This window comes from Excalfactoria chinensis, chromosome 11, assembly GCF_039878825.1.
Source record: "Excalfactoria chinensis isolate bCotChi1 chromosome 11, bCotChi1.hap2, whole genome shotgun sequence".
Classification (NCBI taxonomy): Eukaryota; Metazoa; Chordata; class Aves; order Galliformes; family Phasianidae; genus Excalfactoria; species Excalfactoria chinensis.
The window spans coordinates 16,819,916-16,847,498 of record NC_092835.1 but is presented as its reverse complement, the minus strand read 5'-3'; the positions used below and the strand labels follow the sequence as shown (position 1 = coordinate 16,847,498).

The 27,583-nt window shown below is 46.5% G+C and overlaps 1 protein-coding gene across 2 annotated transcripts; it reads right to left on the bottom strand.

Annotated features, from left to right (window-relative positions):
- Positions 1-125: 125 nt before the first annotated feature.
- On the bottom strand, positions 126-27,583 carry CTCF (CCCTC-binding factor). 2 transcript variants are annotated; one of them, XM_072346774.1, is made up of 11 exons: positions 27,442-27,583; positions 12,523-13,312; positions 11,705-11,875; positions 10,720-10,853; positions 9,478-9,598; positions 8,530-8,679; positions 6,796-6,956; positions 6,220-6,402; positions 5,683-5,818; positions 2,987-3,154; positions 126-1,805 (listed from the first exon to the last, which is right to left on the bottom strand). In XM_072346774.1, exons 2-11 carry the CDS (start codon positions 13,301-13,303, stop codon positions 1,624-1,626), a joined length of 2,187 nt encoding a protein of 728 aa, XP_072202875.1. In that variant the 5' UTR covers positions 13,304-13,312; positions 27,442-27,583; the 3' UTR covers positions 126-1,623. The 2 variants fall into 2 exon arrangements, with proteins under 2 accessions (XP_072202875.1, XP_072202877.1); XM_072346776.1 differs by having other exon boundaries at positions 12,523-13,315; positions 27,442-27,553.

Sequence of the window (27,583 nt, the reverse complement as noted above, 5' to 3'; positions counted from 1 at the left end):
TGCACTCAGTGAGGGGGAGGAACAGCCACAACCAGAGCAGAGCAGCACAGCAGCAGCTGCTCCCATTGTCCTGCAACATCCTGCCACGAGGGGCTGTGCAGCCCAAAGAAAGCAGGCAGCCAGCACAGGCGTTAATCCATTATTATTTATTAGCTGTACAGCAGTATATTTCTCCTTCCCAGCTTTCAAACCCCATTACATATTTTATAACAGTATTTTTCTTTTTTTTTTTTCCTGTTTTTTATTTTTTTTTCCCCATGTTGGCTTCCTAAAATAATGAAAAATATCACACAGTACAGCTAAGTACAAAAATGCATCAACCTAGAGTCTGATAGCTAAACTGAGAGCTCTCTTAAAAGCGATACATAGAAGAAAAAATCGGTTTGAAATCAGCAAGACTGATGCTCTATAAAAAGCTTACATATTCTTTTTTAACCATGTGACAGTTTCATATACAGGCATCGTTTGTATTTCACATTATTCCTTTTGTCTTTATTAGAGATCCCAAACTCGTGTGTAATTACTGACCTGTTAACAATTTCCTGGCCCAGGTTTTTCGAGGGCTGCAAGTGACCCCACTTCAAAGAAAATAATCACCACTTCTGTCTTAACAAAGGATTCATCAACACAAAATACAACTACAAAGAGAGAGCAAAGAAAACGTCGCCGTGAGGTTATAACTCAAAAAGGAGGTTCCTTACGCGTTTCCAACGCTGGTTTTGTGTGCTTCAAAGCCAGCTTTCACCTGCGGGGTCCTGCTGGTCCACAAGTGATAGCACTGGGGGGGGGGTTGCACTTCAATGCGTGATCGGTTACCAACAGCTTGTCCAACATTTACAACTATTGATCCTCTTTATCGCTTAAGGTCAAAAGGAATTCAGACAGCGGGGGTTGATTTCAGCTGTATCTCTTTGCATACCTCTTAATTAATGGAAAAAGATTAAAATGTAAAAAAAAAAACAAAACAAAAAAAACCCCAAAAACAAAAAGTTATTTACAAAGCTTGACCATTACAGAAATGCTTTGCAGAAAGCAAAGCATATTAAGGACAGAAACCAAGTTGGAGCATGCCAAAAACTACCGTGTGCAGCCGACTTGGAGAACCAGAGCTAGGCAGTGGGGGGGGAGGGGGGAGCAAAAAACATTTAAAAAGTCTAGAACCCTCCCAAGTCTGCATTTACAGTTAAAAACACTACTGAGAGAAGGAGGCTCAAGGACTCTGGGAACCAGAAGGGTAAAGTCCGGAGTGGTTTACCACATATTCTAGTCAAGGCTTCCACTTCTGTCTCATCAAACTCGTTGTTGGCCGTCTGAGGACGCTGTTTACAATGCAGTTCAGAACAAAACTAATCAAAGCACCTCACGGGGAAACCCTCATGGACTCCGAAGCGTTTCCTAATGTTCCATGATCCTGTAATGCTAACATAAAACAGCAAGTTCTAGTTAAATCACATTCTAACATCATTTGGAAGTTTTATTTCCCAGTATGTTTGGTAAAATGGTCTAAAATGATGCATTTCCCAAAGCCAAGAAAAATAAAAATAAAAGGTAAAAGGAAAAATAGATTTGAGCCGTTTAAACACAGCCCAGGCCAGTTCAGTTATCCGGCGTGGTCGTCCTCCATCACCGGTCCATCATGCTGAGGATCATCTCAGGAGTGAGGTCTCCATTTGGAGCTTCCACTACAGCAGGCTGAGCTTCCTCTTCTTCCTCTACTGTTTCTGCATCAGGTTCTTTCTTGACTTCGACTATAATGTTTTCGATTTCACCAGTGTTCTGGTCTTCAACCTGAATGATTGCTGCAGCTGGAGGGGCAGAAAGCAAAGGGGGAGAGAGAAAAACAACAGCTTTTTAGCCAGTTACAGAGCTGCTCTCATCAGATGATTTCTCAGTACATACTTAGCACTTTTGCATGGAAAAAGAAGGTGAGTCCTACAATGAAGGCATTCCCACTTCAGGGGAGAGTGATTCAAGCCACTTCACTCATCTACAAACCCTCCATTACACACAACAGCCCAGGTTGGAAGGGACCCTGAGGATCGTGAACCCCCAACACCCCCTGCCATAGGCAGGGCCACCAACCTCTACATTGAATACCAGCCCAGGCTGCACAGGCCCCATCCAACCTGGCCTTGAACATCCCCAGGGATGGACGGGGCATCCACAGCCTATTTGGGCAGCTGTTCCAGCACCTCACCGCTCTCAGAGTAAAGAATTTCCTCACCCCTGCATGCAGATGTGCTACCAGTACAAATGTAGGCACGCTGCAACTTTAAGGCCATATTGAAGCAATGCATCTTGCATAGCAGCCAATGAATGAGACAACAGCAGTGCACGGGAGTGGATCAGATCAGCCCCTTCTTCACTCATGGTGAAAAGCAAAGCTTCAAGCTGAAGGAAGTCCAGTTACACTTCCACCAACGTCAGCATAAGAAATTCCTACAGGCTGTTATGCAGGAAGGATGAAGGCCACACCTGTGGCACTGAGCAGACAGCGCAGTCCCCGGGGAGCTATCACCCTCTGCAGGACAGGATTTGCCCTTTCTGAGTTAACAACACTGGGAACAAAGCAGGCTTTGCAGACTTATTGATCTCTCTTCTTAAGGAGAGAACTCTGTGGAGCTGAAGCTACATCTGCACGCTCTGAAATGCAACCCTGAAGCTCGTCTGTGCTAAGAAAGCCACAGTGATTGTACAAGGTTATGTAAGCAGCAACCATACAATAACACAAAGAAATGTGAAGTTTGCACATCTGTGAGTTGGAATAATACTGAAGAAAAAACATCCTCTCCTTTTTTTGCATAGTCTGGAGCAACCATGCTTCCTCATCATGACCAGAAAACACTCCCAATTCATCTCAAGCCAATGCAAAGCACAGACAAGAGCAATTTGTTTTAAATAAGCTCCCTTGAGAGCAGCAGTTCTCTTCTAAGAACAGCCCAATCAAAGAACAAAAGCAGTTCAAGCAGCATAACAAGTGACTTACTCTGGGATTGTTTTGTCTGGGTGGCAGCTTTGCCTGGTGGTCTTCCTCTCCTCTTCTTACTGGGAGGTGGTGCAGGAGCTTCTGGCTCAACTTCTGGTTCAGCCTCAATTTCTACTGCTGTCTCCTCCTCATCTTCATTATCATCCAAATCTGGTTCAGCGTTTTCCTCTAAAAGAAGCATTGGATCAAGTCAGACTTCAGTTCAAACAAGATGGAAATACCCACCTATGGAGGAGAACCACCAAATCCTCACACGTAAGGAGTCAGGTCGGAACAAAACACAAGCTTTCTCTGCCAAGAAGCTGGTGGTGCGGATGTCAGTCTGTCACCTCACCTTAGAGGCAAGGAACTGCCATTTAGACAAGTTTATTTCTATGTTAGGCTATGCAATAAGAGCCCCTCTGAAGGAGCTCAGAGAGACAACAGCAGGATGGGGAGCCCATGTAACAGGCTACTGTACTGTTCCATGCTCATTAGGAACCATTAGGTCCCCAGTGTCCCACCTGGATATATTTTCCAATAGACTGACAACAGTGACTGCAGCATCTCTATGATACATCCTAGAACTCAAGAGTGATCCAAAATCAAATCTCCCAGCCCTCAAGAAACAACAGTGCCATATCTCTGTTGTTGTTAAATGAGTAGGAAACCAAGACTGCAGCTCCCTAAACGGAACTTAGATCCAAGAACTCCAGAATCTTAAGTTGAATGTGACAGGACCACACCAGACCGGGGGGTTCTGAAGCACCAGAGGGGAATGCAACTCTATAGATCACACATTGTGCTTTCTGATGCCATCAAGAAACAGCAACATACCAATCAGTGAGCAACAGGATCTTTCCCAGAACCTCTTTCCTGAGGCAAGAGAGCCCACTACAGTATATTTTAAAGCCACACAGCTCCCATCCAGCTCTGCATCTTATTGCATTTTGGAACTGATTCCAGTCCAACAGCCTCACAGTGAGCTGTATCTTCTTGCGGCTTTTATACTGTTAACTGAGCTAACCACTCCAAACCTTACGTCTCCAAATCCTCCCTCCCTGAAGTTACCATGGTTAGCACCATCAACACGCTGAGGATGCCCTGTGCATGAGCAAGGTGATTCATCACAAGGGCCTGTTTTGTCACAGCTTTGCTCACCATTTTCTAGAAAGCGTGGAAGCTACAGAAACTCATGAAGCTGCAGATCAAGAGATAAGAACACCGAATGCTAACACCAAATGCAGTTAGAACCCTTTTCTTACTGCTGTTCAGCTCACGCTGGTGAATTGCTCCTCCAACAGATGACTCCTGAGGAAGTCAGCCCAAACTTGGCAGTGCATCTAAGGCTGAAGGTGCTGTGTCAGCCAGGGAGTGAGCCACGACCACGCAACACCCATCAGCTCACCTAACAAGCATGACTTGTGACCAGCTTCCCCACAAGCTAGTTTGAAACCCACGCCCACCATATCAACGGAGTAAGTTCACTGGAAGCCTACAAACCAGACATTAAAAGCAGGCATTCCAGAATCACTTGATATTAATTAGTTTCTAACCAAGGTGATTATTTCACCTCGTCCCCTAAATCCTGCAGTGTCTTACATGAACTATTAGTTACCCACGCTTTATCCAGTGGACTGTAACACACTGTTCCCAAATATCTGCACAAACACAAGTTTAAGAAATGACTTGTTTAGAGTTTCTACTGGCAAGGCTTACACAACCACCAGTTTGACCATACTTGTCCAATTTCCTGTCAAACCCGTCCGTCACTTAAGATTTTCAGATACACATTCTCTACCTACATCCCCTCATTAATTACGTAAGGGACTTCAGATGAAAGACTACTTTGCAATACTACTTTAGGAGAATCATCTTTGATCTGCTTGGTCATTACACGCCAGCTGGATTTTCTTGCTGAAGATATGATGCTTTGTCCTCCAGCAGGAGGAAAGACTATGAGCTTTTCCTTCATTAAGAATACCTCACAGTGAAGGCAAGCAGTTTATCTACAGGAACAGTTTGCCTCTCTGTTCTGGAGACGCTTGTAGACAGTAGCCACTCTATTTTGAATTGCACTTAATTCATCTTTTGGCACTTGACTTGGCAAGCCAGGCACCCCTCAATAGCCATCTTCCCAACACCAGTGTATGTGCAAAAACACGTCAGGTGGAAGACACCAACAGCCCCCTGGACCCTTTAATTGGCTCAGCAGGTCTTTCACGACAGCCTATGAATTTACCAGCACTCTCTATCATTCTCTTGGATGTTCCCATCCTTTCTTAACAGAAGCAGCCAAGCCTTTCAACACTGGGGTTGGCTGTTCAGACATGCCACATGCTTTCCTGCAGCAGAGGAGTAGGAGCATTATGACATTTCACAGCAGAGAAACACACCGCTTCTTCTGGGACACTGCAAACATGCACAGAAGCAGGAAGAACAGGGGCTGTGCAGCCAAGGAGAGGGGCAACCGAAGTGGGGTGTTTTTGTTCCTCCCCAGCTACTCAGCCTTTAGAAGAGGACAGGATGGCAGAATCTGTGCTATCCCCTACAGTCAGTCATCTCTGCACTTGAACATATACTGTCACTTTTCTTCTTTACTTACTAACCATATAAACACCTTTCAGTTACCAGAATTAACCTACAAAATGGCAAACCAACAGCTAGCAGTGAATCCCACATGTGTAGCTCTCAGCACGTACTGCTCTGTTCCTTACCACTATCAGAGGAATCTTCTTTCTTAGAGCGCATCTTCCTCTTTCGGCCACGTTTGCCCTTCTTTGTCTCTCCTCCATTCTCTCCTTCCCCACCATCTAAGCCAGAACAGTTATCAGCATGTCTGGCCATCGTGTTCTACTCCACGGAAAAAGAGAAAGCAAAAGAAAACAAAGCATGCGTTGAAATCGAGATCAAGCACTGGCCCCATGTTTATAAACATATTTTTGATAACTTGCTGTGGCTTTGTGTGTGTGTGTTTGTAGGTTTTTTTCTTAACTTTTATGAATGAAGCTGAACTTTCACACTGCTTTTGATCCCAACGCTTAACAATGACAGTATTAATTCTGAATTATATCAGGTGTCCACTCAGAAAGAAGCAAGTGCTCTATTTAAAATGTCAGTACAGTCCCTGTACCTCAAGCACCCTTCCCTGTGGGAAAGCATGTCATCCTTCCTGTTCCCCCCCTCCCTCCCCACCAGCCTTCATTCCACTCCAAAACAAAACAACGTTAATTCAGAACAGTGCATTCCCTTACCCTGCGAGTGAATGTTTTACCACACTTGGAACAGACAAAGGCAGCAGGGACAAAGTTGGGATCGTGGTATCGTTTGAAGTGCATATCAAGGAGCTGTTTCTGACGGAAGGTTTTATCACAATGGCTACAGGCATAAGGCTTTTCTCCAGTATGGGTCCGTTTATGCATGACCATGTGCCGCTCCTGAGGGACAAGAAAGATGTGAAAAGTAACCTGAGAATTCACAAAGACACAGAAGAGCCGATTTTCGGCCAAGAAGAGCCCAAAACTTTGGGTTGAGCGCTATCAGAAAAAGGTGATTCTGCAGGAATGGGTGTACATCTTGACAGCACATTCAATCCTAGCTATTCCCATTCCAAATGGACTCCCACCAACTCTTCATCAACAGATACATCAGCATTGTGCCTTACCCCTTTTAGTGGGGGGCACCCTATAGGTGAGCACCATGCCAAGAGACAGAACTTTCCTTCACCCCCTCCCTTCAGAAAGGGAGAGCCAGTTCAATCTTGACAGACCGACCGACTTCACAGCTATGATTTCTCCCTCACCTTTTGTGAGTTGAAGCTCACAACTTACCTGTCTGCATGCATAATCACACTGGTCACACTTGAAGCGCTTCTCATTCTTGTGAGACTTTTGATGCTGTATGAGGGCATAGCGCTCATGAAACACAGCATCACAGTAGCGACACTTCTTGCCCTGTTCAATGTAGGAATGCTGCTTTCGCAAATGAACACCTAGAAGCAAAAAGAATCAGAAGCTTTCATCACCATGGCTTTCCAAGCACGGAAAGGTTTAGCCTGCAGTCCCTTAGCACTACTCCCCCCTCCACATACTCTTGGGTTCAAGTCAGGAGAGTGAACCATTAATTCAGAATTCTACCAAAGAAGTAAGACTTGCAAATAAAAGCAACCAGAACAATTCATAGGCAGAAAGGTCTCCATCAAGTTTTGTCACAAGATTCTAGACTTAGTAGATGGTAGCAACCTGTTGGCACAGCACGCTTCCAAGAGATAAAGGGTTTGATGTTGTGCCACATCATTTAACAAATATGCAAAAAGGCAGCTCCTTAAGTGGATATTTCAAACGGTGTACGTTAGCCTCAAAACAGAGCAGACAACAGGGACACCAGGTCTGCTTCTGTCAGCATACATCCACAAGGACTCTCTTGGAGGACAGTATGATGTGATTTTTTGCTAGCAATGCTTATGCAACACACAAAGATTATAGAAGTAAAACAGTTCATAAGCCACTTAAGACTCCTCTACTGTGAATTGCCCGAATTCAGCCAGAAGCCAGGTAATAACATTCAGAAACAGGATTTTCTGCAGGATTAGAAGTCGGAGTGACAGGGCTGGAAGGCAATCGGGATACCAGCAGATAATCCCCAACAGAGGTTTTAGTCATTTCTTCAAAACACTCAAACTGAGAGCATAGCACAAAGCAGCCTGTTGTAGACTCAAGGGTTATCAGAAGAAGAATTCTTCATAGCTAACATCAGGTTTCTTTTTCCCCCTCTGTTGCAAATCAGTTCCGACTGCTCTGGTAGACACCTGACATCAGTTGGCTGCCACCCCTCATTGTAGCACTCCACATTCGTTTTAATTGGAAGACAGCCTGCCTTTCCATTACGTGGTTGGTATTTTGCTTACAGACTGAAAGTTCTGCCAAATGGTGGCTTCTTCCTTCTCAGCTGCTCTGGGCTGACATTATTTTTCACCTTCTTGTACATCAGAGAGCTTGCCTGCTGGAATCACTGGGTACTGCTCACTAGATAACACTTTCTTACTGCAAGGACTCAGGGCTTTTGTGGCAATTCTGTCTCTGCTATTCTGTCTGTAGCACACAGCTTCACTTCCTGGAAAATGAAAGTATTTGTTCACATTCAAGCCCGTTAGCTGGGTGAAGATACATGTGGATAAACATAAGGGCCTCCAATACGCAGGAGGTCAAGTCAATTGACCTTTAGTTTCTCAGACCTAATCCACATGCTAGCCTGAGTAAATGCCTCGTGTCTAAGAGGTGTTTTCAGTTCCCACCTATGGGCCTGAAAATAGCAACTTGCCTTGTACGCTTGGAACACATCCTACACTTTCAAATAATTAAAAGAAACAGCAAAATCTCAGTCTGCAGCAATTATGGGAAGCTAAGCACATATTACAAGCCCCACGTTTAAGCCTGTGCTTTATTTTCTAGTTACCAGAACCGTTAGGTTAAAAAGCAGACAGCAGTTGGGTCAAATGAACTCTAATCCAGAGAAAAGGCTGCCACAGCACTCCCAACAAACGAGCACATTTCTGAGCTACGTACCCAAGTCGCTCTTTCTCGCTATAACGGTATCACAGTGAGGACAGTGAAATTTGGCCACGTTCTCTGTGTGCTTCTGCAGAATGTGCATCTTCATGGTACCACTTTGAGTGAAGCGAGCATGGCAGATGTAACATTCATATGGCTTCTCTCCTACAGTAGCAGAAGGAAAAGAAATAGCACAAGTACTTTAAGTGAAAGAAAATCTAACCAAGAAGCCCCGAGCTCTCAGTAACTTGCAACAGACAGAAGGTAGAAATAGTAATTCAGTGTCTCTTTCTCTAGAACTTTTTGTTCTTGTGTGCATCTTTCTACAAAGAAACTCAAGGCTACTCTTCAAGCACAGCAGTTAAATTAATATCCTTACTGGGAGGAAGTGCAGGGAGGACCTACCTGCAGGCTGCCAGAAGACAGCAAGCAGAGGCAGATTTTCTGGGGGGCTTCTGAACACTCAAATTACAGGTGCAGTTTCCCCCCCCCTGCTTCAATTTTAGCCATATATTCAACCCCACATTTCAGCAAACACTCTGTGCTAAACACAGCTGCTATTTCCATCAAAGAAAAAATTGAGGATCTTTATGCCCTACACACATGAGATGCTTTTGCAACTATGCTGAGCATGAAACTGAAAATGGCTCATCTTCAACTGGAGCACTAATAAGGGAAGACATTTCTTCTCTGCTTACTACAATTGGCTGTATTTTATTACCTTACGGTGAAATTGGAATCCTCCAAGCTCACTTCTCAGGGTAGCAATTCCTGATGGCTTATGTATTTACCGGTGCTTATAAATTACAGTGCATATTTTCCAGCTACAAACTGTGACAGAGGTTTTACGTGAAATAAAAGAAATATTTTGCCACTTAAGAGTGCCAGCACATATTACGCAGTTTCAGCACTCTGACATCGAAACATGGAAGCCACCAAAATAAAAACACATGTCAGCAATACCAGAGTGGGTCCTCATGTGCCTCTTCAGTTTGTAAGTATCCCTGCTGGCGTAGCTGCACAAGCTGCACTGGAACGGACGCTCTCCAGTGTGAGAACGAATGTGGCGTTTCAATTTGCTAACCTGAAAGAACAAGATGCAGATGAGCTGATCTGACTCCTGAAAGCACAACAAGTCAGTCAAGAAGGTCACTGATTTTTGTTTTATCTTGCCAATAAAGCAAACACGAGCCAAGCACATTTCAATTCCATTCTTGTGCTGCACATAACCTTTCCCTCCCACTGTACTTCCCAGTGACGCTCTTAGCCTTGCCTGATGCTTGTTCCCACATTCAATGCAGACTCATTTACAGCCTCATTCTCACCTCACTGAAATCAATTTGAGGACATGCTAAAATTTGAAGTTACCTTGGAGAGGCACAAGATAATTGTCCTGGGAGAGCAAGCACCTAAAGAACTCTGGAGGAGGGGGCAATAGGCAGTGTAGTGTCCTCCACTATTTTTCCCCAGAGAGAGCTTTCCCTCCAGTTACTTTGAGAGAGACGACCAACTTGCTAAAAACAATTCTAGATCTACAATTAACAAGGTGAACATTCCTTTAACTCCTGCTTTTATCCAGAAGACACGAACCAAGTCATTTTCTGCTCGAATAGGAGCATGCTGCATAAATAGAGAACTGCTGTCTGCACAAGGGAACACAAGCTTGTGTTATGACAAATTTGGTCCTAATTCATACTGTGAATATCACTGCAAGTTTGACATTCAAACCACAGCATGGAGAAAAAGACTGACCTCCCTACTCAACATTACCTACTGACCTTCCACACTGCATTTTTTATATCTCATCTCTCATCTAGCTCACATTTCTTTTCCCTACCATGCTGTGTAATTTCTGCTACAATATAAAGGCTGTCCCGAAGCATCAGTAACAGTCCTGCACAAGACAGAGCATACAAACAAAGCTGTGTGTTCTGGAGTAAATCAGAATCATCTGATATAAACAAAGCTGCTTTTCACTAGGATTGAATCAAAGGGTCATTAATTTTGGCTGCAGACACCCCAACATGAGCACATAACACACCAAAGGCAAAGCCCCAGAACGACAGGGCACCTGTGGTCTGAATGCATGGCCTGCACAGTAGAGGGCTGCCTCCTTCCACATGGAGCATGCTACAATCCTTTTCATCTTCTTAAAGACCGATTCATTTAGTGAAATACCACCACAGCAACATTGAGCTCACGTACCTCCACGCTGGCATAGTCACACATTGAGCATTTGAACGGCTTCTCGTGGGTGTGTTTGTAACGGCGATGCCGAACCAACTCTCCGCTGGTCACAAAGGCCATGTCGCAGTCTGGGCACTTGTGAGGGCGAGTACCTGAGCACGGGCAGCAAAAAAGGAAGGAGGCATTCAGGTTGAGTAACAGAAGAAAATACGGCCCCATCCTTTGCGTGTTATGAAAGATTAGAGTGCTGATCGGAACATAAATCTGACTTTTGTATAAATACTGGGCTGAAGATCTTCTTATGGACTGCCCATCCCTTCTACAGGAAAGCAAGATCCCTTATTCTCACATCACTCAGTAACTCACAAACCTCAGACTGCTCAGCTAGACATGATGTGGGCACAGGTAGGCAGAGAACGAGGGATGTGAACTATTGCTTTTTCTGCTCTCCTGCAGAAGTGACGCAAGAGGGTTATTTAAGTCTCATCATTGTTTAATTACCTTCGTACACTAGAATTTAAGCAAGAGAAATAAAGTATTTTACAGATCCTACCAGTAAGTTATACTGATGTAATTTGTAAGCCTTTTCTATCTCTCTCCCTCCCTTCTGCTTTCAATTCCCCCATTCTTAGCTCCAGCTTCTTTCTTCATCTTACTTTTCTGCAAGCAGTGGCCACAAAAAGCTTAGAAGAGAACTACTAACATCCAACACAACTGGCTGGACTTTTATTTAGCTTAATTAATGAATTAATTAATGAAATTAGCTTAGGCTAATTTCAGGCCAAGCCCAGGGCTGGCTTTTTTTAAAATCTATGTATAGGATGGATGAGGTTTGCACCTGACCTAGCCAGGAAGAGAACACCTGCATTCATATGAGAAATGGGCAGCAGCATTGCACAGATTCTTCTTTAGCTTGTTTCGTAACTGGAATCAGAAAGATCACCTCGCTTTCGTTCTGAAGGCAGAGCAAATCCCACACAAACAAAGCAGGTAAAAGCAGTACCTGTGTGAGTGTTGAGGTGGTTCCTCAGTAACGTGACTGTCCGAAAAGCCCTGCCACAGAGATGGCACTTGTGTGGTCTTTCATCAGTGTGGCTTTTCATGTGGCGGTCCAAGTTGGAACGGCGTGGACAAGTGTAACTGCACAGTTCACACTGGAATGTCTTCTTTACACCTAGCCATAAAGGAAACCATCTTTACTTGAGAGCACTGTGGTCTACTGCATAACATAATAATAGGTCAGCAGGGAGAAGGAAACACTGTGGAGGTTTAGCTAATGTGAGGAACAATCTTGTACCATTACATCCAATTGTACATCCTTAGGAACACAGGCAGTGACTAGTTTGGCTTGAATTCTCCATTCGTATGCCAGCACTCAATGTTCCTGCTCCACACTGAAAAGGGTTCCTTAATTTACAGGTTTAAATTTCCCGAAAGGAAAGAACATGCTGCTGTATTTTACATCATTTACCCTATCCAGCACTTTGTTTAAAAAAATACAGTAAATCACAAAGCTAATTACACTGTTGGTTCCTAAAGTAAAATGCACACGGAAACTCTTTAATATGTATTAGAGCAGGAAGCAGAATCTTTTCAATTGCACTTATATGGGAATACTAATATCACAGCATCACACCGAAACAAACCAACTTCTTTACAGACTGTGCCCAACAGCAGAGCTGAGTGCTATTAAATGAGGCAGCAAGGGACACTGGCATGTCTGCTTCACTCCTGCCTGCACCTACCAAGTCACTGCAATCAACTACACTGCAAAGTTCCCACCCCCAACAAATGCATTCTCAAAACGCACTTGATGCTTACCTTTCTTTTTAATTTTCGTTGGTTTAGGTGGCTTCATGTTGCCCACCACTTTTTCTGCATTGACCTCAGACAACAAACCCTCCTGCTGCTCCTCCTCGAAGTCATACACAGAGACATCCACGTCTTTGCCCTCCTCGGTGTAGCGAAGCTTACTCTTTTTGTTTTTCTTTGTTTTTTTGGCTGGTGGTTGATAGTCTGGATCTTTTTGCCAATTGGGATCTTCTTGTGGCTGAAGTTCCCCTTGTTCCAGTGTCTCCACCTCACCGTTAGCACCCACCTTCACGACCTGGAAGCCTTCTGGTAAAGGCAGGGTGTGACAGATCATGGGCTCTCCCTCCTGCAGGCCTCCTTTGGAAACCTCGTTTTCATAAGCTCCCTGAAGTTCTTCCACAGATGTGGTAGCAACGGGTACAGTCACTGGAACGGGTACTTGGACCAGCTGAAGCTCACCAAGGTTTATAGGCTGCTCTTCCATATTAACAACCTGAAGCGTTATGATCTGCGTGTCATCCACCGTAGCCTCCGTTTCCTGAGGCACGGCACCTTCCATTACTTCAGTCTTCATTTGCAGAAGGGTTGGATCCAGCTGCTCCATCATCACCATCTGCACACCGCTGTTGACATCCTGCACCACTTCCCCTCCGTCTGCCTGGTTTGGTGCTATATGGCAGGCCTCGTCCTCCTGCCCTCCCTCGCGGCGTCTCTGATAGGTTTTTCGCTCTTTCCCCTTAATAAAAGTTTCAGATTCCTCCACAATGGCTTCAACCGCTTCACCTTCCATTTCACCTTCCTGCTGGAACAAAACAAAACAGTGAGTGGTGGGAATCATCCGGTGTCTTTTCACAGCTGCTCAAAACCTCCTGAAAGGCAAGTGGTCGAACTGAGGCACTGCAGGGCTCTTATATCCAGCAGCCCAACTGAGAACCAAAAGGATTTCTCCTTACCAGCCTCCTGCCACCATGAGCCAAGGCAACCACAGGATGCTGCCTGCAGTGAGACACCCCCACCAGCTACTCAGAAAGCAAAGAGAAGCATTAAGTGAGATGCATAGTCTCAGTTCTTAAGATTTGCAAATCCCACAGGCAAGATCTACCATAATAACACTCTCTACCGAGCTGCTATTGGATTTCACTTCATTTAGATTAGTAGTATCAGAGTCAGTCTTTGGTTATACATGTTAAAGCCTCAAAAGTAACATAGCGTCACAGGCAAAGAGCTGGCGTGAAGCATTAAGCTTGAGAACTGCGAAGCTCTCTCAGGAGGAAAAAGGACTAAGAACGAAGACTTCAGTTTTTATGCTTAGAAATTACTCCAATTATATTCTTTCTTGTTTCCTATAAGCTTCAGTTTCTCTGATCATGCTTGTTAACGAAGTAAAATGGATCCAGGTAGCAAGGCCTGTTTGCTGTGAGCGATGCGGGGCTCCCTTCCTGCTCCCATCCTTGGCTGAGAGCACAGTGCCCTCCTCGGGCAGAATGAGCACAGCATGCCCAGCTCTAACTTCACTTCGGTGTGAGGGATGGTGGTTCAGAGCAGAGGGGCCAGAACAGCGCTGTGACACCCACCACCTCCTGGTCTCACTGCTCATCTCACTTCCCAGGGGCAGCAGTGGTCTCCAGGGGGCACCAGCCACCCACAAGTGCTGCCGTATGGCCCTGTGTGCCTCCCTGCAGGGATGCTGCCTCTCCTTCACCCATCAGCATCACCATCCATCAGCTTTAAGCCATACCAGCCCACGGCTGATGAGGAGCTCTGCTCCTTGCCCTCTGGTAAGGGTGAAACCATCAGAACAAATGATCTTTCAATGATATCAAAGTGTGAGGAGAAATCTTTTCAGGTTTCACCTTTTCCATCCTCCCAAAGGGAGGACAGAGCTAAACAAAAGAATGTGATACATTGGGTGGGAGGTAAACAAGACTGCAGATAAGGGAAAAATGGCAGAGCTAACAGTCCCATCTGATGGAACAAAGCAGAGGTCAGCAGCTCTGACACCAGCACAGCCAGTTTCCAGCAGCCCAGGAGAGGCTCTCCTAAGGCTCTCTTTGATAATTGCATTATTCAAGTTGGAAATAAAGCTGTGAATATACCTAGGAGCGAGCTCCCAGATGCTGCACAGCAGGAGTTCCTTGAGTGGAGTGGAGCAGCACCCCTTGGCCGCACACCAGGATGTCCCTGTGTCCCCAAGAAGCAGGTCACCAGCATCCAAAGATTGCAGTGTGCTGCTGTGTCAGGAAGGTTTGCCAGCTTAAGAAGGCAGGCTGCTGCTGGGACCAGGAGAGCAAGACTTCAGCCAAAGGGCACACACAACAGCAGGAGCGTGCTGTCATTCACCTGAGCCATCCCTGCCGTCCTACAGATGGGCACTGCTCACCATCTCTCACCATAGAGCTCTTGACACACATGCCTCCCTCAACAGACTCTAATTGAAATGCAGCACCACGAAGCAGAGAGCTGTGCTGCCATAACTCAACTCGCTGGATGGAAAAACTGGGATGCCCACAGAACAGACACTGTTTTAGTAATTAAATGAGTTGCCTACCTAAAAAGCTGAAACGAGCAGAAATAATTCAGGGTATGCATTCAATAAAAGTTGGCAGCTTATTCCAAAGAAAGAAATCAAAAAGTTGCTTGAGAGAAATGCAACCCCAGCAAGCCCAAGTGCATTAAGCACAGGCTATCCTAGCACTGCTTCTATTAAGATGCTAGAGCTGGCCAGCATTCACTGCTCCTTCACTACTGCCCATCTATAGTTTACACAATGGTGCCATAATCACTATGTTTCCTGGGTTTATCAGCAGAAAGACACAGGCAGCTGCTACCTCCTCCCAAAGCTGTCAATTTCTATGTACGCCAACTCCTGCTCTCCACAGTGTGGCACTAGAACCCAAGAAATCCTCATCCAACAAGGAAAGTGGTACAAAGAGCTGAGAGTTCAACCAGAGCTTAGATTATATACCCAAAGACTGAGATCTCATAGGAGACCCTCATCCATTTGTTGCTAATTGCTCAGAGAAATATAGAAGATGAATAGGGGCAGATTTGCTAAAGCATTCAATCATAAATAAAAGGCAAAGGCCAAAATTGTGCTGAATTAAGAATAGGTGAAAGAGGGAACCAACTTCTTCTTCTACTGAAGATAAGCCTATCAATTGTCACCCTACCTGGTGAGAACAGCTCAAGACAGGCTGTTTACACTGACATTGAAAGCACTGAAAGAAAATAAAAACAAACCTAGTACTTGACAAACATCCATTACAGCTTTAATCATCTTTTTCAAAGGCACTCCCATTGATTCACCATTAAGCAACTCCTTTGTGAAGTATTTTTACCATTTCATAGAGAATAAGCAAAAAGAAAAACACCAGCTTCATAGAACAGCTTCGGCTGGAATGGACCTCAAGCATCACCAAGCTCCAACCCCCCTGCTGCACACAGGGCCACCAACCCCCACATTTAATACCAGCCAAGGCTGCCCAGGGCCCCATCCAGCCTGGCCATATAAGAATCTAAGTGAAAGCCATGAAATGGATAAGGAGTCACAGCTGAAGTAAAGGGCTATCAACGTAAAGCTATGGAAGGATGTTTTCCCTAAGTACTGAGCCACAAAGGGAGGGTGTGGGCAGACAGCTCTGATGGTGCCTGCAATCCCATGAGCTGTTACCCAGCCAAGCTGTCCGTGCTGAAGGCTGGCCTCCCTAACAGGGCAGGGAAAAGAGCACATTCTTCCAGGGAACGACTCAAAGCATGTAAGTGGATGCCTCTGCCAAATTACCACCTAGAGGAAAGCACCTTTACTGCCCTTAACCAGACAGGAGACAAGAGTCTAAACTTGCACAATCGTTTCACAATCACTTCAATAAGTTGAACACCATACTGCTGCTGAATAAGCTGCTCTCACCTCTTTCTTCCTTTGCCATTACCCTTCCTTTGCATTGACAGAACAATTCACCCACCTGCACAATGCTAACTCACTCTAGCTGAAAACCAATAGAGGAAGAAACGGTTAATTACATTAGAACACGCTCGATTCCTGATGTGCTCCCCAACACAAACCCTTGGGCAGACACAAATGTAGGTTAATAGTGCCAGCACCACGTCAAGCAGCAGGAGCTTCGTGTCTCTGAAGCCAGGTGGCTGCACTGAGCTGTGGCCTTCCCCTTTGTGCCAATCTGCAGTCCACTGAGAGAGCTAAAGAGTGAAACTGCTTCCTCTCAATCATCCTGCAATCCCACACGTCACAGCCACTTTGTGGCCACCTTCCTCATTGAGATCAATAGCATTCAGCTGGGACCAAAACCACACACTCTTTCACACAGCTAGTTGCCAACTGTGAACCAAAGTTACCTGTCAGTTGTGCTTATGTGAAGGCAGCATGTTTTCACCCAGACTTTTACCTTTTTGCCCTATGAAATCCCCCATAGCAAAGTCAGTCCAGCTCCCTGGATGCAGGTCATTCAGCAGCACTGCAGGCAATGAATTAGGCTTAAGGTGCATTCCAAGCACCATCCTACAGCTAACTCAATCCCTCTACAGAATACATCCCAAACATCTTGAACACGTGAAAGTAATCCTCCCAGCTGCTGCTCCTGCCCAGGGATTTTAGCAGAGCTCTTCTGAACACTCACTGTGCCCCAGGAGATGATGATGCAAAGCAAGGAGAACTTCTGGCCACCACCACCACTTATTTCATAGTGAGCAGCACACAGCACTGATTCACAGCACTTCCAGAACCCACACTGATGACTGTGCCTTACTAAGACATGGCCTACCACAGAGAGCAAAGTGTGAGAGAATAGAGTGAATTGCTGAAACGTGGATCATGGCAAACTGCTGAAGTTATGACAATAACTCCCACGTATGCTCAAGTCTCTTGGGCTGCAGCTAACTTCTTTTGGCTTCAAATGGCAAGCCTTCATGAAGAAAGGAGGCTGCATTGAGAAGGTAGTTGGGACAACTTTATTTTCTTGTTCTTAATCAAGCCTTGTTCCACTCTTCCTTAATTTCTCCTGCCATTATTAACTAACAACTGGTTTCATTCTTTATTTCTTCCAATAACTGCTACTATAGCCTCGCTAGTTGACACCGGTTCTTCAGTCACACAGACAACTCTATAGTAAAAGAAGGAAAACATGAATTAACATTGTTGAGATTAACATTACTGAGATGTTTCCCTTCCTGATACATTAGTAAAGCAGAACACCTTTGTTAATCTGACAGTTCAAGTCATGAAGACAAACATGCGATTTTATCCAATGTAAAAGAAGGCAAGATTTACAATTTAAGAGTAACAGCAACAGAAGAACTCGTAGTTTGGCTGATTTATAGATCTTCACGATGTAAAAGCAAAGAAGGGGCTCACAAAAAGATCACTGGGACAATTGAACTACTTTGCCATTGCTTTCAATGTATTACCTTCAAATCCAAACTGCCCACCAGTGTCACAAAAGGGAAAGCCTAACTCTGAACTCTGCAGGCAGATTTTGAGAGGTTAATGGTTTTAATCAACACGTACTTGTGTCATTTTGCCCTTCACACATCGATTCTGGCTTTCATTCAGGATACTAACAAACTGCAAAAAGCAAATAAAGGTGTTTAAAAACCAATTTGACCAGAGCAGTGTGCTTTGACCATGGGATGCTGCATTGCATGACATCAGAACAGCAACTCCAGGTACTGCTAGACCAGGAAGAGACCAGTGCAACAAATTTAATGGCAGTCTGGAGCCTTCATAATCGGGTACAAGCGTTTGGATTTTGTTTTCCTCCAGGGCTTTATCCAGATGAAGTACCACCCATGAACAAGCTTTTGGGCACCAGCTCTGGCTTGCTTTCATCTCTGCACAAACAGTAAGTAGTGATGCCCTACCCATAGGAGGGAATTTGGGTTTCAAATCACAGCAGGCAGTGCTCATCCCTGGGATGGTACCGTGGTTCCTGCCCCATGCACAGCCCTGCATGCTGTACCTGTTAATCACCTCACAAATTACACCCCGATGCATTAAGGAAAACCAAGGTCAGTGCCAGCTGGTTTAATGTTAGGCTGTCAGCTGGAAAGGTGTAGTTTACCATCCTTACAGCAGAGACAGGAAATTCCAGGAGTTCTGGAAACACCTATGGCATGAGGGCGGTGGACAGGACTAAATTAAGTCATCCTTACTCTTGAATCACAGATCTCAGGAAAGTTATTCTGCATTAGTAAGTGCTGGAACAGACACAAACAGAACCAAACCCACATTAACCCTAGGCAATGGCCCTCACCATGAAGTTTTTAAGCTGTTTAATCTGTCTGGACTCAAGCTCAAAACATATTTAAAGACCAAACCCTAGGAACGTCATTGCAAACAGATTTTGAAGCAGATGCAAATTCCATAAAGGCACTCAACTTTGGAGGGGAAAACAAAAACAGAACAAAAAAATCCCAAACTTTCCCATCACAACTAAAGCTTCATTTTCTGAGCATTGGGGTTAACGCTGCCAAAGCCATCCCTGCCTTAACTGCCCACTCATTCCCACCCACATCACCTCAACTACTCCTTGTGCCAGTGCGAGGACTTCCAAGACTGCAACTAGCTGGTCAGGAAACAAGGCCAGAGCTCATGTAGCCAAAAAGATGCTTATTTCCATGCAGATCAGGTCTCTGGTGTGATCAAACACGGGCAAAATGCAGCTAGAGGGATTCTTCCTAACAGTGCTACCTTGGAGTGCTCAGGAAGCCAGTGCCCCAGCATGGAATGCAGAGCACACATTGAAACCCTTTAATTCACATTCACTTTCCTGATGCTTCTGTACTTCTGCCTGGACTGATTTCTCCTCTTCATGCTGGCTATTCTTCATGCAACTTGATGTCAGAATGCCCTCTGGAACAGAAGAAATGAGTAGGAACGGTACAACTACACAGAAGAGAAAGGGAGGAGAGGAAGAAAAAAGCACTATTTGAATGTTTCATGCTTTTTAAATGTGAAACATGTAGTTCTCTAGCACTAACAACAGCATTGTGACTGCTTGAGGACTCCCTCTCTTTCTCAACCAGCCTTAAACAAAACGCAGGGTACCTCCATCAGCTTTTGTGTTTTTACCAGGAAGAGTGACCTTCTTTTACACCCTCCTCTCTCCACCTCTTCTCAAACTCTTCAGCATTTAACGGCCTTACAACCAAGAACTGTGTGGATCTAGCATCGAACTAAGAGTGTTGTATGACACCTTTAATCTGGTTGTGTCCATGTTGTCCTGCACTGTGGATTACCAAATCACACCATAAAAATAATTGTTATTGTCACTGGGGGGTAAATTACACCAAGTATAACCCATTACGCAGTCAACGTAGCAAGTAACACTATTAATAAAGTAACAGGGCCAGCTTCAACACACTTCTAACCTCACTACTCTGCAGAAGAACAGCCTCAGCTAGTTGGAGAGCTGCAAAGCTCCAGCACCCTCATCAATTAAGAGCTTAAAATACTCACTTTTACACAACTAAAACATCTACAGGCCAGCACATTTCTCTTTATCAGTAACCCTGTTCAGCCCACTGCTGACAAAGCTTGGGAGAGCTGTCAATGTTTGGTGACAGTGAGCTTCCCAAGTATTCAACACTGATCTCCTTTTAGTCAACACTCAATTAAAATCTCCTAAGCTGCAGACACTGACCAGAAAAGGGGATGCCTGGAGGGACCACAGGGAAAGAGGGATATCTCCTAAGGCTTAACAGCTTGCAAGTTTGCTTTCTGTGAGATCTGAATTGTGAAATAACAATGGTTGGTAAATGAAAGCAAGATCACTGCCCTGCTCCTTCCAAAAGGCACAGACTATCCTTAAGGAAAGAGGCTTCAGGAGCTTCCAAAGAGGCTTTATGACAGGCAGCCCAAACACCACTCAAGAAACAGGACGTTACCAATGCACAGCCCAAGGAGCAAGGTGTTCCAGCTGCACAAGTGCACACGTTATAAAAAGGAAGGCATACTTGTTCAAATCCACTCCATGGTGATATCAGAGGAAGCCACTTTAGCACTTGTTTACTGGAAAAGGAACCAGCGTGTTTTCTGGCATAAAACACCTTGCACGGACCTACCTTCCAATCAGATCTCTGGCACGTAGGTAAGGCATGACAAGCTCGAAGGAAAACAGGATAAGCTGGAAATGTCACTGCTCCACAGGCCCATTTTTGAGCTCCCTTAGCCCTGTAGAGGAGCACTGCGACAGTCTGGGGGCAGGACACTGAGTGTGCACACCAATGCAGCTGTGGGAAGGCAAAGGAGAGGTCGTACTGCTGCCTTAACAGAGGGCAGGGAGACAGAACCATATGCTTGGAGGCCAAACACTGGAACAGGCTGCTCAGAGATACAGAAGACTTATCTTCCAGATACTGAAAATATTTGCTAGATACAACCCTAAAGAGCCTCATTTAATTTGATAGTTAGCCCTGCTTTGAGCCAGGGGTTGTACCTCAAGAGATCCCTTCCAACCTAAACTGTTCTGTCATTTCCAGCAGGAGAACACGTAAGATTAAGGATGAACAAATCTAAACTTCAAACATAATGAGCTCTTTCTCCATGTATGCAGTTACAACTATACTGCCGAGGATGGATAGATGAACCAGTGGGAGGCAGACTGTGAACAGAGCAGAATAAAGACCCAGTGCCATCTCCTCGCTTGGAGCTGCTTCAGGAGGACAGAACGATTTCCATACACACAACAGGAACCAAGTATCAACTGCTCTGGGCTCACACAGCACTCCAGCAGCCACAAGGGCTAGCAGAGCAAGTAAGAGTTAACAACAGTCACCACTGAGCAGGAAGGAGTACATTAAGGTGGAAGCCAGGCAGGGATCAAGTAACCAGTGTGCTCCTTTGGTGCATTCAATATAAGCACAAGAATCAATAGATCCCTCCTTAAAGATGAGAAATTGCACTGTTATATACTCAGCAGGCATCCCCAATGCAAACAGCCTAGCACATATAAGAAAGATACCAGTTTAAAACACATCGCTTCTAAGACAAGCAGGTACAACCTAATTCAGAGGCAATTTGAATTCAGTACCATTTCCTTTTTTCCTTTCCATTTTAAATCCCTGATTAGAATTGGCTATAAGGCGACCGCTTTGCCTTAACATAACTGGGTGGAGAAGCTATAAAAGACGATGAAGAAATGTGGCAAAAATTGCTGTTGGTTCTGTGGCAGTGGAAAGCTCCCCCAGGAGCCAGTCCAGAGCAATGAAGTTTATTTCTTTATAAACAACAGGAGAACTTGATTCCTTTCACAATGATATTAAACATACAGTAACATTCACTGCTCTATTAGAAGAGTAAAAAATGCTAACAAATACCCAAATGATCAGCACCTGTCATTTAAAATGAGCTCTGGGATAACAGAGGTCAAGCAGAAATCGGCACACAGGGAGAGCAGCCAGAGCTAGTGCTGCCTGCAGCTGTACCCTCCAGTCATGGGACTAGAGATCTCAGCCTCTGGACCTGCAGATGCCTTTCAGACCCACTGTCTCCACAGCCTGCAAAATCTCTATCAGCTGGGATGTATTTCCTCTGGTTTCTTCTCCTACCAACTGCAGGCTCACCACAGGACTCACTGTGTCCACCTAAAAAGCAGGCCTGGCCTCAGTGCTAAGAACCGCGTTGCAGAACAGCTACCACTGCACACAGCTTGGAATCCTGAAGGGAAAAAAACCACCAACAAACCACAAAACTGAAAAGCACTTGTTTTCTTGAATTACCCTACTTGGCCTCCTGCAAACAGCCAGGAGAAACTCGAGCTTGAGAAGCACTGAAACTACCAGCCAGAAGACCACATGGGTTACTTTCAAGTTTGCTTTGCAGCTGAAATGATTCAAGCTAACTCTCATCTCACAGGTAAGCATGCTAGCTCTGCTCACTCCATTCAAGCATCTGACAACGACATTAGCTTCTCTGCTGCAGCATCACCTTGGAAATTCGCATTGAAGCTGTTTATCCACCCGACTCCCAAAACACAGCTCCACCACCATGTCCTAGGATGCCATTTGTCTCAATTCAAATTCACCGCATTGCCGTGCTCCCAGGAGTGCAGTATTACACGCTGCAGCCTTGACACACACTTGGAATGTTTCTGCTCAGCCTCGTTGCCTTATCGCTGGCTGCTACGCCATCAATCACCATTTGATCACACGTAGGCTTCAAACTGGACATTCTGTACTAACAAGAATCAGTAATGGAAAGCCGTGACAAGGATCAGCTTTTGCTGAACCTCCCTGGAAACTCTTCTGTGCCATCCAGGCCCAGACTATTCCTCAACTAGCCCAAACTGGACAGCAATCACTAATTTTATGCACTGGTTTTCATTTTGTGAGGTTCTCAAGATATGTTTACCAAAGTTGAACAGTAAACTTAGCGAGCTTTGGTTAAGTTTGCCTCCTTTTATACCAACACATCAGCATTTCTCCAATTTCCTGCACTTTCTCTGCTATTCCCAAGTGCTTCACCTACCCAGCAGCCCTTCCACTGCTACCATCAGGGATGCTCCAGTGATCCAAGTGGGAAGAAACGTGCTGGCCAAGACAAGCATCTCTTCCCCATCCCAACATACATCTGAAATCCCTCCGCCTTTTAAGATAGAAGCTTTCAGAACAGCAACCTATTTCTAAGTACCTCCAGGGGGTAGCTATGACTTCCCAATTAAGGTAAAGTAACTCGGTCCAATTACATAACAGATGTTACTTCTCCTCTGGCTCACAGAGAGCTGCTTTACCTGCTGATGTTTCAGAGACATACAAGCTTCTAATCTTCATGCATGTTAATACAGACAAAGGTATATTTCATGCTGTGCTTTGGCTTCCATTTTGTTAGAATTTGATGCACTCAACGAAGTCAACATAAATTTCTAGATTCTGGGAAGAAAAGAAGAGGTAAAATAAGACTTTAAGTATTAACTGAGCTTGGTTCACAGCCTCTTTATGCGGCCTTTACACTTGAGTGGCTTTAGAAACGTTAGGGGTTTGCTTTTGCAGCAGGGAACGAAGGGGATGAGGACAGCACAGTGACAAAACAGGATGTATGTGGGCAGCCTAGCAGTGTGCAAGGACAGCACCCAGCTGCACAGCAGTCCCTGCCTGCACTCCCAAGGCAGCAAACATATCCTAAAGGAGTAAAACCTGGGAGGGTCCCTAAAACCAGACCTGTATGTAAGGAGTGCAGCTACACAGAGCCAAGACGCAGCATTATGTGCACGCTCTTCTGTAGGGACAGCTGAAGAACAGCCCTTCAAGATCCTATTCTATCACACGTCTCCCGAGTGATGCATGTTAATGGCACACTTCTCGAGAACAGCCTCTGTGCTATTTCTGTATTTTCACCCGTTAACAACCATCTTGGAAAGACATTACGATTTGATCTCTCCCAAGTCTTTATAGTGAAGACTCCTGTTTGCATTAGACATCGAGATTGGATTGTTCTGTGTACCTGAACATTAACACGAGCTGAAAAATACAACTCCCCACCCACCTTGTGTGTACTCTACTCTCCTTTCCAAGGTTATTTTTGTTAACCAAAAAAATACTGAGATCACTGAGCCCAGCAGCTATTCAGTTTACTTATTAAGCATGCCTCGAATAAACACATGCCATACAATTGCTGAAGAGTGACAGATTATTGGAGAGGAGTGGGAGGAGCAGCAGAACCGTGCTTTAACTGAAACCTGAGCATCCTTCAGTGCAAAAAGAAAGCAACATCTTGAGTTATGGTCCATATAGGAAGGGTTGGAAGTTTCAGCCCAAAAAAACCAAAAACCAAGCCACAAGAACAGTGTTCTGAGCCATTTACATGAGCAGTAAATATAATTTTGACCAATACAAAAAGGGATATTCACAGATCTATGTGCAGAGCTCATGCAGCATTGCAGAGCAGCAGAGGTAGGAGCTGTACTGAAGCACCGAGGGTTGGTCCAACAGGCTGTGCAAGGCATCCAAACCTGCCAAAGCAACCAACAGGGCTTGCAGCTGAGCACAGGTCAGTACATTAACGCAACTACTGTGCTTTCTTGCAGCTCCATAGCAGAAGCCCAGCAGCTGAGACACCACGTGCTGCTGTGGTCGTGGCTGCTCCTCATGGTTCAGGATTTATAGAGCACACAGTGATCCCAATGCTCTGCTGCTCTCCCAAGCATTCAATCTCTACTAAACACTATGTAAGAGAAGCAAAAGTAGCCAGAATGTAGAATCAATTATTGTGCAAAGCTTTTAGGAATATAATCAAAGGGCAGGAGAAAGCAGGCCAGAACCTCACCGCATGGCTTGCTGGTGGGCTCTCAGCTACACCACTGCCAGATCCAAGGCCAGGGAACAACTCTCCTTGCAGACACAGACTGGAGAAAACAGCAGCACGAAGGAACTTGCTTTTTCTTCCTCTGTACAATGGGTCAGGGCTGGTTTCTGCAGCACTTGTGATGCCCCTCATTCATTTGCACAGCAACAGTATCTTTGGCCTTGTTCTCTCCCTGTCTAAATTACAGGTTATGGCTTTGTGTGCTTTTGTGTTTGTTTTTTTTTCCCCTCAGATATAACCAACAAACCAAAAACTGGCAGGACAGAGCAGGAAGAGCTGAGCGCAGCTCGCTGCCACAAGCAGTGATGGATCTGCCCAGGTACAGAGCATAAGGGCAAGGAACGTGCTGGCTCTTCACAGAGAGCAAACAGCCCAGCAATGCTCCCCACCTCCCTTCCAAAAACATCAGTAGAAAAGCAGGATACTAAACACTACAGGAAAGAGAAGAAATTCGTAAGTGATTAATAGCATACAAACAACACGGGTCAGCTTCTGGCCTTTTTAGACATTAGTATCAGGTAGCTGCTGACCCGCAGCCACAAAGCCTGGTAGCAACACACATACCAGCTCCCAGCCAAGACACAGCCTGCCAGCACCAGGAGCTGTGCCTGGATTAGCTCTTTCCCTTGCTGACGGCGTGGGCAGGAGCTGCAGCAGGCTCAGCACTGTAGTGACAGCTCAGCAAACTCCCTGAGCCGTGTTAGTTCAGCTGCAGGGGCACTGGGGAGTACAGCAAGTGCAATTCTGCACCTTTTTACTCTGACGTCGTGCCTCAAAAATATCCCATGGTACATCTTCCTTATAAATACAGCAGATATTAATACAGAGTTAGAAACATAGAATCAGCAAGGTTGGAAAAGACCTCTAAGATCACCATGTCCAACCTCAATCCATCCACATTGCCAACATCACGACCCTCCGTGCCACGTCCCCATGGTTCAGGAACACCTTAAGGTTGGGGGCTCCACCACCTCCCTGGACAGCTGTGCCACAACCTCAGTGCTCTGAGAGTAATTACATCCAAACATCCAACCTGTGCTGATCCCACTGAACCTGCCTAGGACAGCAAGGGAACATAGAGACAGAGTCCTTATAGTTTGGTGTTTGATAGTTTGGAGGTGCTGCCATACCTGCCAATGGGTTGACAAGGCAAAAGGAGCTCCCCAAAACAGGACTTCAGCCCCCGAAGGACTTGCAAAAATGCAGTCCAAACAGAAAAGCAAAATGAAAGTAAGAAAATCGATCACTCTATGGCTTCATATGCTCAAGACCTTCTTCAGTCCTTCTATGAAGGTAAGATGGGGCTGAAGGAGGAACTGGAGCTCAGAGCCACTCCTTATGCCCAAAAGACAGCCACCAGTTCAACAGGCTCAGCACGAGCAAACTGTGGGACCTGAGAAAGCACTTCAACACTTCCTGCACTGAAACAAATCTCAACGCCGTGCACACGGAGCAGCTCAGGCACTGCTAACAACACCTCTGGGGTTCATTACCAACTGGCAGCAAACAGGGAGCGGAGGGGGGGGGGGAGCAAAAGACTGGGTAAAAAATAGGAAGTCAGCAACAGGAAAGCGGGTGTGCGCTCAGCAGCAGTGTTAAGGGTTGAGTCCTGGGGACGGGCACAAGGAACAAAACGCTGCGTGGAAGCCGCCTGATGAAGGCAGAACAGTGTGCCCGACGGCATCTACAGCTCTAAAGCATCGCAGGACACATAAGTTGATGCAGAGCACAGAACCGTGTGCGATTGCCCCTTCTGCGCGATTAAAAGCAGCAATATCCATATCCATGGGTTGGGGGGGTGCGGGGGGGGGTGCTGGCTCGCATTTTGCAGTACGTTTTCGGAGCTGAGGCCTGCAAGAGAGGGGAAGGGGGGGGGGGGCGGACGCGGGAGGGCAGCGCGGCGAGAGCGGGCGCCCCCCAGCCGTGCCAGGGCCGGCGCTGCATGGCGCTGCTCAGCCTGCCTTGCAGAGGGAGCTCGAGTCCCGCTCTGCGCCTCGCAGCGCCTCTCCCTCCGCAGCGCACACGGCGGCAGCGCAGCGAGGTGGCGGCAGGCAGGGCTGCGGGCCGGGCCGGGCCACCAGAACCGCCGCAACGCTCCGTTCGAGCTTCGAACCCCCCGAGGAGGTGGAGGAGGGAGAAAGGAGAGAAACCCTGCGGAGGTGGGAGATGGGGAGGAGGGAAAGGAGAGGGGGGGTGGGGGGGGGGGAAAGCGGCCGAACGGGGGGAGCGGGCCGGGAGCGGAACGGCGGGGCGGGGAGGGAGGGGAGGAGGAAGGGAAAGGGAAGGAGAAAGGAGGGAAGGGGGGGGGAGGGGGAGGGCGGCGGTTCGCGTGGCGGGGAGGGGGCGGCCGCCGGGCCCCGGTGGGGCGGCAGGGAGACAAAGGGAGGAAAATGGAGGCGGCCGCGAGGGCCGGGCGGGCCGCGGCCCAGCGCCGCGCTGTGGGGAACGGCGGCGGTGGCAGCGGGCAGGCGCGGGCCGCGCTGGGGACGATAGAGGGAGACAAAGCCCCCTGCTTCCCCGGCGGCGGCCGCTGCGGGGCCCCAGCCGGCGCGGAGCCCCATCGTGACACCTAGAGGCCGGAGAAAGCGACTGCAAACCCCCCGCTCACCGCTTACCTGCGCCCGCGCCCCGCCGGGCTCGCTCCCAGCGCCGAGGCCCCGCCGCACAGCCGCCCCGCAGCCCGCCCCGGGCCCCGCGGAGCCGCCGCTCCCCTCGCGCCCCGCCGCGGCCGCCGCTAGCGCCCAGCACCAGCTCGCG

Excerpts from the sequence above, each read along its gene's own strand:
- CTCF (XM_072346774.1), bottom strand. The coding sequence starts at position 13,303 with ATGGAAGGTGAAGCGGTTGAAGCCATTGTGGAGGAATCTGAAACTTTT. Across the intron at positions 8,680-9,477 it reads GCACATGAGGACCCACTCTG|GAGAGAAGCCATATGAATGT; the intron begins GTATTGCTGACA and ends CTGCTACTGTAG. Across the intron at positions 6,957-8,529 it reads AGCGAGAAAGAGCGACTTGG|GTGTTCATTTGCGAAAGCAG; the intron begins GTACGTAGCTCA and ends TTTTGCTTCTAG.